This window comes from Protopterus annectens, unplaced genomic scaffold (genome assembly GCF_019279795.1).
Source record: "Protopterus annectens isolate FY-2018-M unplaced genomic scaffold, PAN1.0 ctg66005_obj.part0, whole genome shotgun sequence".
NCBI classification, from domain to species: domain Eukaryota; kingdom Metazoa; phylum Chordata; order Ceratodontiformes; family Protopteridae; genus Protopterus; species Protopterus annectens.
The window spans coordinates 1-11,307 of record NW_025053919.1 but is presented as its reverse complement, the minus strand read 5'-3'; the positions used below and the strand labels follow the sequence as shown (position 1 = coordinate 11,307).

General features: G+C 38.4%; 1 protein-coding gene across 1 annotated transcript; it reads right to left on the bottom strand.

Moving 5' to 3' along the window:
* Positions 1-1,757: 1,757 nt before the first annotated feature.
* Positions 1,758-4,282, bottom strand: LOC122792047 (zinc finger protein 665-like). Its single transcript, XM_044059869.1, has one exon. The coding sequence runs from the start codon at positions 4,280-4,282 to the stop codon at positions 2,666-2,668; it is 1,617 nt and encodes a 538-aa protein (XP_043915804.1). The 3' UTR covers positions 1,758-2,665.
* Between the last annotated feature and the right edge of the window lie 7,025 nt (positions 4,283-11,307).

Sequence of the window (11,307 nt, the reverse complement as noted above, 5' to 3'; positions counted from 1 at the left end):
CATTCTGGATATTTTATTCTCATGCTTCAAAACTTTCACCACATTTCGATCTTGTGAGGTCAACAGATATGTGTGTTGTCCCACAATTGCAAATCTATACATGTAATCAATTTCAAGGAGGCCCATCCCTCCTTCAGAACAGGGGATATATAATCTTGGTATACACTGATGTTTATAAATCATTTGGTGAGCAGGAAGCATCCTTCTTGTTTTGATATCCAATCTATCCAACACTTTTTGGGGTCAGTCAATCACTCCAAAACTACAAGTTAGGACAGGAAGAGCAAACTGATTTATAGCTTGGATTTTGTTCCTAGGTGTCAATGCTGTTTTCAGGATTAATTTAAGTCTTCTAAAGTACTCCTTACTAAGCCTTATTCACATCTGTTCATGTTTTATTGCTGATCCTTCATCATTTCCCACGTATTTATACACACTCTCTTGCTCAAGTTCTTTTAAATCACATTATTGCCCCAAACTGATGTTTTCCTGGTGCTGCAATTTTCCTTCTTTAAAGGATGTTTTTGCACATTTATCAAAACCAAATGACATTCCGATATCATCTGAAATGTTTTGACAACCTGCAATTGTGCTTTCAGTTCCTCATCTGATGAGCTATACAATTTTAAATCACCAACAAAGAGAAGATGAGAAGTCATTAGACTTTGTTGTTTTCTAGAAGCCAAATTGTAGCCATGGCCTAAGTTGTTAAGTAAGCAGCTTAATGGGTTAATGGCAAGGGTGACAGCGAGTCACCCTGGAATATCCCCCTTTGAATTTTTATCCCTGAGATAATAATCTGTCCTTTATCATGGCTTAATTGCAAAGTGGTCTGCCACAGTTTCATGGTTACTGTAATGTAATCAATCAGTGTAGGGTGTATCTTATACATTTTTAAGCACTCTTTTATCCATGAATGTGGGATACTATCAAATGCTTTTTTTGTAGTCAATCCATGCCATACTTAGGTTCTTCCCCTTCTTACACTTCTCCACTATAACTTTGTTTAACAACAAATGGTCCTTTGTTCCATATGACTTTCTTTTACTGCCCTTTTGTTCTACTGCCATAATTGAGTTTTCTTCTAAATGACTATAAACTCTGTTGGCATCAATCCCCGTCTATAGTTTGTATGTTGTCAGAAGACAAGTTATTGGTCTATAATTTATAGGGTAGCTTGCAGGTTCACTCTTAAGTAAGAGCATTGTTTTTCCTGTTGTTATCCAGTGTGGTGTGTGTTCGGGGTGCATATATAAATAGTTCTTACTCATTGCTAAATCATTGTGCAAAGAAATTAATAATTTAAGCCAAAAGTTAGGTACTGCATCTGGGCTTGGGGTTTTCCAGTTAGAGGCTTTTCTCAACTTTATTTCAATGGCTCCAGTTGTTATTTCATCCTATTTAATATCCTGTACCTTTAAACTTCTTATTCTCTCTTTTACTTCTTCTATCCATTTAGCATCTTTGTTACGTTCCACAGGATCTTCATAGATACTTCTCCAAAATGTATCTATTTCCTCTTTTTTGGGGGTCTGTCTATTCCTTTTACCTTATTTCCCAGTTCTCTATAAAACTTTTTTAGGTCATCAATAATTTATTTATTTTGTGTTTTTCCCTTATATTTATTTTCGTACCTTCTAAGTCTTTCCGTCTGTTTTGTAATTTTTAGTTTGTTATCTCCAATAGTGCATAATAGATCCTGGTCTGTTCTAATACCACACATTGCTTTTATCACATCTATCTTTCTTAATATTTTCATGGCCCTGTTCCCCCTTCTATATTCTTCTAACAATGATACTTCTTGTCTTAGCTGCTTTATAGTTTTCTCTATTCGATATTTCCATGATTGCTCCTGTGTGAATAGCCATATGGTGTATCATTTCAGCATTCCGTGTAAAACACTTACTGCATTCAGTACACTTGTATGGTTTTCTCCTGTGTGAATAGCCATATGACGTTTCATCTGAGAACTCTGTGTAAAACACTTACTGCATACAGTACACTTGTATGGTTTTACTCCTGTGTGAAGAGCCATATGATATTTCACAGAAGAACTGCATGTAAAACACTTACTGCATTCAGTACACTTGTACGGTTTTACTCCTGTGTGAATAGCCATATGACGTCTCATATCAGAATTGTGTGCAAAACACTTACTGCATTCAGTACACTTGCATGGCTTTGCTCCTGTGTGAATAGCCATATGACTTTTCATCTGAGAACTCCATGTAAAACACTTACTGCATACAGTACACTTGTATGATTTAACTCCGGTGTGAATAGCCATATGATGTCTCATAACAGAATTGTGTGTAAAACACTTACTGCATTCAGTACAATTGTATGGTTTTGCGCCTGTGTGAATAGCCATATGACTTTTCATCTGAGAACTCCTTGTAAAACACTTACTGCACACAGTACACTTGTATGGTTTTACTCCTATGTGAATAGCCATATGACTTTTCATCTGAGAACTCTGTGTAAAACACTTACTGCATACAGTACACTTGTATGATTTTACTCCGGTGTGAATAGCCATATGACGTCTCATAACAGAATTGTATGTAAAACACTTACTGCATTCAGTACACTTGTATGGTTTTGCTCCTGTGTGAATATCCATATGACGTCTCATAACAGAATTGTGTGTAAAACACTTACTGCATTAAGTACACTTGTATGGTTTTACTCCTGTGTGAGTAGCCATATGACGTCTCAAAGTAGAACTCTGTGTAAAACACTTACTGCATACAGTACACTTGTACGGTTTTACTCCTGTGTGAATAGCCATATGACGTCTCATATCAGAATTGTGTGTAAAACACTTACTACATTCAGTACACTTGTATGGTTTTGCTCCTGTGTGAATAGCCATATGACGTCTCATACCATAATTGTGTGTAAAACACTTACTGCATTCAGTACACTTGTATGGTTTTGCTCCTGTGTGAATAGCCATATGATATTTCATCTGAGAACTCTTTGTAAAACACTTACTGCATACAGTACACTTGTATGGTTTTGCTCCTGTGTGAGTAGCCATATGACGTCTCAAAGTAGAACTCTGTGTAAAACACTTACTGCATTCAGTACACTTGTATGGTTTTGCTCCTGTGTGAATAGCCATATGGGTTCTCATATGAGAACTCTGTGTAAAACACTTACTGCATTCAGTACACTTGTATGGTTTTGCTCCTGTGTGAATATCCATATGACGTCTCACATCAGAATTGTGTGTAAAACACTTACTGCATTCAGTACACTTGTATGGTTTTGCTCCTGTGTGAGTAGCCATATGACTTCTCAAATTAGAACACTGTGTAAAACACTTACTGCATTCAGTACACTTGTATGGTTTTGCTCCTGTGTGAGTAGCCATATGGGTTCTCATATGAGAACTCTGTGTAAAACACTTACTGCATACAGTACACTTGTATGGTTTTACTCCTGTGTGAGTAGCCATATGATGCTTCATATTAGAACTCCATGTAAAACACTTACTGCATTCAGTACACTTGTATGATTTTACTCCTGTGTGAGTAGCCATATGTTGCTTCATACTAGAACTCTGTGTAAAACACTTACTGCATTCAGTACACTTGTATGGTTTTGCTCCTGTGTGAATATCCATATGACGTCTCATAACAGAATTGTGTGTAAAACACTTACTGCATTCAGTACACTTGTATGGTTTTACTCCTGTGTGAGTAGCCATATGACTTCTCAAATTAGAACTCTGTGTAAAACACTTACTGCATTCAGTACACTTGTATGGTTTTGCTCCTGTGTGAATAGCCATATGGCTTCTCATATGAGAACTCTGTGTAAAACACTTACTGCATTCAGTACACTTGTATGGTTTTGCTCTTGTGTGAATATCCATATGACGTCTCAAATTAGAACACAGTGTAAAACACTTACTGCATTCAGTACACTTGTATGGTTTTACTCCTGTGTGAATAGCCATATGATGCTTCATAGTAGAACTGCGTGTAAAACACTTACTGCATTCAGTACACTTGTATGGTTTTACTCCTGTGTGAATAGCCATATGACGTCTCATTTCAGAACTCTGTGTAAAACACTTACTGCACTCAGGACATTGATACGGTTTGTCCGTTGCACAAGATGGCTGCACTACTGGACCTTGCTGCAAAGCAAGGCTTGCATTAAATTCACAGCTCTTGCTACAGTTAAGCTCCAAGTGAAATGGTGTTGCAGGTGTGAAATGAAGCCTGTTGGTAGCCTTCACAGGTTGAGCACAGTGCTGCAGGTTGTCCATAGGGTGATGTAACAGGGGTGTTGCAAGTGCTTCCTGCTGATGGCAAATCACACTGCTATCTGTGCTTCTGTCATCTAAAAACACATTACATATCAGTACTTTATCACATTGATGAAAAGATCTATCAGCTATTTCACTCACAATAGTACATGGACATTGTTAGAGACATTTTAAACATAACAGATTTTTTCTGTTTGCAAAATTATTTTGTTCTGCTATTACTAATGTAGGTACCAAACTAAGTAAAGACAATTCTGATTATCATTGATCAAAACTTGGTCTTCAGTGAACAGTTACAAGAGATGTAAGAACAGTACAGAGTTATCACAATAATCTTGTGCACCTGTTACCTGGAACAGTCTTAGGTAAGAAGATACACTGCACATCTTCAAAAACAGGGTGAGAGAGACCCTTCTTATGTAGTATGTTTGTACTGTTACCTGGAACAGTCTTAGGTAAGAAGATACACTGCACAGCTTCAAAAACAGGGAGACAGAGACCCTTCTTAGGGAGTATGTTTGTACTGTTACCTGGAACAGTCTTAGGTAAGAAGATACACTGCACATCTTCAAAAACAGGGTGAGAGAGACCCTTCTTATGGAGTATGTTTGTACTGTTACCTGGAACAGTCTTAGGTAAGAAGATACACTGCACATCTTCAAAAACAGGGTGAGAGAGACCCTTCTTATGGAGTATGTTTGTACTGTTACCTGGAACAGTCTTAGGTAAGAAGATACACTGCACATCTTCAAAAACAGGGTGAGAGAGACCCTTCTTATGGAGTATGTTTGTACTGTTACCTGGAACAGTCTTAGGTAAGAAGATACACTGCACATCTTCAAAAACAGGGTGAGAGAGACCCTTCTTATGGAGTATGTTTGTACTGTTACCTGGAACAGTCTTAGGTAAGAAGATACACTGCACATCTTCAAAAACAGGGTGAGAGAGACCCTTCTTATGGAGTATGTTTGTACTGTTACCTGGAACAGTCTTAGGTAAGAAGATACACTGCACATCTTCAAAAACAGGGTGAGAGAGACCCTTCTTATGGAGTATGTTTGTACTGTTACCTGGAACAGTCTTAGGTAAGAAGATACACTGCACATCTTCAAAAACAGGGTGAGAGAGACCCTTCTTATGGAGTATGTTTGTACTGTTACCTGGAACAGTCTTAGGTAAGAAGATACACTGCACATCTTCAAAAACAGGGTGAGAGAGACCCTTCTTATGGAGTATGTTTGTACTGTTACCTGGAACAGTCTTAGGTAAGAAGATACACTGCACATCTTCAAAAACAGGGTGAGAGAGACCCTTCTTATGGAGTATGTTTGTACTGTTACCTGGAACAGTCTTAGGTAAGAAGATACACTGCACATCTTCAAAAACAGGGTGAGAGAGACCCTTCTTATGGAGTATGTTTGTACCACCGATAAAAGAAAAAGAGTTAAACATGCAAAGGACAAATGTTGTCAGGCATCTGGAATTAACTTCCAATGGAAATGGCATGTGCAAAACCAAGTAGAAAGTCTTTATTTAAGGAACGCAGCTGTGCCTGCTGTAAACAAAGGGGGTGAAAGTGCATTTCCACAATGCTGATGCTGTGTGCAAAACCCATGCTACAGTCACTTTTACCTTCCCACATATGCATTTTACTGTAGTTACTATTTTGACATCAAAAGTTGTACTGTAAATAGGTTGCTATTTTTAACAAGTGTGATATTCCTGAAAAATGTACTGGCAACTGTAAAGGTTAAATCATTTACCAGTGCACACAGTAAACATACTTCTGAATGAAGATGTTAATGCCACATTTTCTCTATTAATAGTTCAAAATATAAATCTGCAGTTATCTTTATCTGCATTGGAATGATTTTTGATTTTCTAGCTGCACTGTATTTAGTATAAAGCTGCTTTTTATTGTCTTTTTCCATCTGCACTGTAAATGGTTCGATTTTTCTAACTAGTGTGATATCTCAATGTTTGAAATACTAAATTGCTGACCTGGTGGGGTTCAGTCATGGCTGGAAAGGATTTGGTGACAATCCCTACCTACACAGTCATCAAATGGAAATAAATAAAATAATTAATCACCAGCTTAAAAAAGAACATATCCAGAAATGTACTCGGTCAACCTTTCTAAATTAAGAGGTTTGACAAGTTTTATTGTATATGTAGCCAAAATGTCTTCCTCTAACACTTCTTACTTGTGAGATGTATCCATGATTACTTACTTATATAAAACACCAATACAGGTGAGCACCACTTAACATCCTTCTGCACAACACCCGGCCACATTTAAAACCGTACTGTACTAAGTGGATGTAAATGCGATCAGCTGTTATGCAGACGGACATGAAGTAAAGCACAATACAAAGTATAAAGGTGTTCGTTTAACGTCTGCACTGCTTACTGTTCTATGTGATAACACCTGTCCTGACCCATACCTGCACGTACCATTTTATACTTCCTTAGCTGTTTCTGAAATGGATACTTTTGCATTAGTTCGCTATGCTGTTTATCAAATCTTCAACAAGTAATAAACAAGTTAGCAAAATGTGGAATATCTGATGAAGGAGACTGGAAGTCCAAAATACATTGTTGCTTGACTTCAGTGCAACAATTTTTAATGTATTTATTTGCTATTACCAGGTAGGCAGGTTGCTCTTTGACACTTTCCAACTGCAGCCCAAGCTTAAAGAACAAGTGTAGATGGTCAAAAACAAGAATGCGAACTATAAAACAAAACTATATACAGGAAGAATAGATGGTATTCAGCAGGTAAAACAGTAATGCAGCAGAAGGTATACTATATACAGGTAGAGTATTTTGAAGACAATAATAAGATAAAATGAAATAAATACATAACCATGTGTAATTTATACATAGTTACATATTTATACAGTAAACATGCGCATTTCAATTCCTATGCAGATATTGGAATGAAATGCACTAATATATATTGATCTGATCACACTACTTGTGTAGGTGAATTTTAAATGTTTCCAAGGTTTGCTGCTTTTTTACTTCATTTGAGAGGTAGTTTCATAATGTAGACATTGTATTTTTCTCCGGTAGCCATTTTGAAATGACAACAGTTAAGCATGAAGTTATCACTTTGACCATTTCTAAGAGTGTAAGATTTCTTTTTGAGAGGAAGTTCAACTCTCTGATGGGAGTACTAGTTCATAAAAGAAGGGTATCCTGCTTGGAACTGGACACCGTTTGAGGTTCTTTGGTATATCACAATGGTGTGCTTATGTACTGCTCCATAACACCAATTTACATTTTTGTTTACAACTATATGCATCCTTTGATGTGCAAACAATGAAAAACTAAAAATGGGAAGCCACATTCTAACTTTGGAGAAGTACAATGTTTGTTATTCAGCAGGAAGGATAAGTGAAATCCTGTAGCATAATTTTAGTTGGCATACAGCTTTGCCAGTTACATTGTATGTATGTGTAGAAAATGTTAAAGAAGGATTGAAAGCAAGACCCAGGTACCTGTAGTCAGTGACACAAGGACTATTATCCTTGGTGTCTTCAAAGGACAAGAATGCTAGGTTTGCTGAGTTCTACCTTGTGGAATGTAACATGGATTCTTTTTTGGGGGGCTGATTAGTAGTCTGGTGGAGGAAGACTAACGGCAGAAATCAGTAAAGCTATTTTGTAAATCTCCTTGCATCTAGTAAGTCACATTCAGTTCTGCAATCAGGAATCTATTGTCTACATACATGATAGCATCAAGCGAGGGTAGGAGTAAGGTCATTAAAGACAACGAATGGAAGGGGGAAAAAACAGAGCCTTGGGAGACTTCAATAATGAGGGTCCTCTTTCATGAGAAAGAATTATTGGCATAGATTTGAAAGGTTTTATGTTAGAGGTTGCCTTGATGCCATTTGATTGTGTTGTTTGCAAAATTTAAACTTTAGTAATTTGCTGAGTAGTATATTATGGTTAATGGTCTTAAGGGCTTAGACAAGCCAGCAGTAATGAGGCCTTCATGGACATTACTATACATTGTATCTATTACAGTCAGTAAGGTGTGTAGTGTTAATGCATTACACATGCAATGCTGATGGGAATAAAACAGGCCATATTTGTTTAAATGTTCAAACCTCTGCAAAAAAGTTTTATGATGAATTCAATAGAAAATGGTACTGGGAGTGTAATACTGGAGTGCCTGAAGGCAGATGACACTATTCCAGAAGTGAACAAGTTAAAATGTGTATAAGGGGCTTAATGTGAGTTTCAGTTTGCATTTCTAATGATAAGTTCAAAGGTGTACACTATGGTAATGACTACTGGGCCTTAAGAAGTATATCCCAGCTTACCAATTGTATCCTACAAATTGATGTGCCTTAGAGGTTATTTTAAGGAGTATATGTAAGTTAGGATCCTTAGAGGCTATTTTAAGGGGCATATATAAGTTAGGACAAGGATTTACAGGTAGCTCTGTCCATTAGAGGCATAGGCACTAGACCCAGGGTCTGTTTACAATCGTCCATCCACTATTTTAGGTTTCTTATGAGCAGGATTAGGGAAGAGGTCTGCTTCACATGGTTGTGAAGCCAGTTCCAGAGAAGGTGAATTCTCTGAGATACATACCTGTCTTTCCATCATGTCCAATACATGTTGCATGCAAAGTTGAAATCCCTAGATCAAGTAATTCTGATGCTATTTGTTTTAAAGATATGCGACAGGTCCATTATAGTGGTAGCCAAGAATGCCTCATATTCCAAGCATAGATCGTGTCTCAATGGTCTGCAGTAAACAGAGTATACAGATAGGGCATAGGACATGTTGTTTATGGCTTGTATTCTTTTTATGAGGAACCTCTAGGGACATTCCATTTGATGCACATGCCTGATCAGATACATACCAAAGGGGGCGGTGTACTCAATGATGGGCCTGATGAGGGTTGAATACAGTAGAAAGGGGACATACTTGTATGAAGATGCTATGCCCTTGCAGATACATACCACAAGGGGCAGTGTACTCAATGATGGGCCTGATGAGGGTTGAATACAGTAGAAAGAGGACATACTTGTATGAAGATGCTATGCCCTTGCAGATACATACTGAAGGGGGCGCTGTACTCAATGATGGGCCTGATGAGGGCTGAATACAGTAGAAAGAGGACATACTTGTATGAAGATGCTATGCCCTTGCAGATACATACCAAAGGGGGCGCTGTACTCAATGATGGGCCTGATGAGGGTTGAATACAGTAGAAAGAGGACATACTTGTATGAAGATGCTATGCCCTTGCAGATACATACCAAAGGGGGCAGTGTACTCAATGATGGGCCTGATGAGGGTTGAATACAGTAGAAATAGGACATACTTGTATGAAGATGCTATGCCCTTGCAGATACATACCAAAGGGGGTGCTGTACTCAATGATGGGCCTGATTAGGGTTGAATACAGTAGAAAGAGGACATACTTGTATGAAGATGCTATGCCCTTGCAGATACATACCAAAGGGGGCACTGTACTCAATGATGGGCCTGATGAGGGTTGAATACAGTAGAAAGAGGACATACTTGTATGAAGATGCTATGCCCTTGCAGATACATACCAAAGGGGGCGCTGTACTCAATGATGGGCCTGATGAGGGCTGAATACAGTAGAAAGAGGACATACTTGTATGAAGATGCTATGCCCTTGCTTAGAAGGTGCACAACATAGAATGACTTCATTACTACCTTAGACACATGGTGGTTGAAGGCCAGGTACGTACCCAAATTATAGAGTACTGGTTCTACTATCAGGAGTAAGTTATTAAGGAGATAATTTCCTAAGGTGCCTGACTTCCCAAAGGGTACCATTATGCATTTCTTGGCATACCATTTTCAACCGTGGCTTTGGCATCAGGTATGTGTGTGTGTGTGTGTGTGTGTGTGTGTGTGTGTGTGTGTGTGTGTGTGTGTGTGTGTGTGTGTGTGTGTATGTGTGTATCAGTCCTTCCTGTTGGATGTTAGTGTCTTGGGAAGATTCTATGAATGCGCCTAGTTTGCAATCTGTAAATTTGGTCACCCAGGCTCCCTTGCCACTGGTCTGGCCTTTCAAGAAATAGATGCTAAAAAAGACTGAATCCAGTCCAGAGTCAGGAGGGGCTCTGCTAATGATCTGCCTCTTTGTGGAGGTGACCTCCCATTTCTTAACCTTCTGGGTCCTAGCTGAGAGACAGCTGGCTATACAGACTGCAACACAGAGGTTTATGCCTATATCCAGGAGTTTGTTTACAATGCCTGAGTGGGGTGAGGTCAAAGAAGGAAGCATGCAGCATTCTGCCCTCATCAGTTGCACTGATGATGTTTCTCTGAGAAGTCCTACATGTTGAATAGGCATGTTCTACCACTGACAAAACCAAACTGGGTTGGATTCAGTGTTTAAAAGTTTTTTAATGTCTTTATTAATCATCTCCATGACAATTCTTTCCATGGCTTTGCATATGAGACTAATCAGACTTGTGGGTCTGGAGGTCTGCTGATGAGCCAGCTGTTGAGCAGAGTGACAAGACACAGTTCTCCATTAGCATAGCATAAAGACTATCTGGAGGCAATGGTTAAACAGTGACACCAGTGGTCCAAATAGGTTACATTTCAGGGTGTTTACGAAACAGCATGTGATATTATCAGGGCGCATCGATAAAGTGTTTTTGGCCTTAAAAGCACATTTAGGACCTGCACCCTAGTGAAATTAGTGGGTTTGATGGTACCTCATGGAGGACAACCAGGGGAGAGAAAGAGAGACAGAGTAAAATTGCAATAGAATGTGCCTGCCAACAGATTTGCTATATATTCCATAATCTAGGCAAACTAGTATGTATGTAGCCCAATATCCCAATACACATTAACCTTTCATTTCTGATGTAAATTTACCCTCTCTTTAACTATTCCTGTACTGCTCTTGATCAACATGAGGTTTTCCAAAAGTTTTCATACTTGCAACTATATTTATGTTTCTTTTCCACATTTCTTTCCTTCTCATCTGGTTCTTTTCACCTTATATTCTTTCTT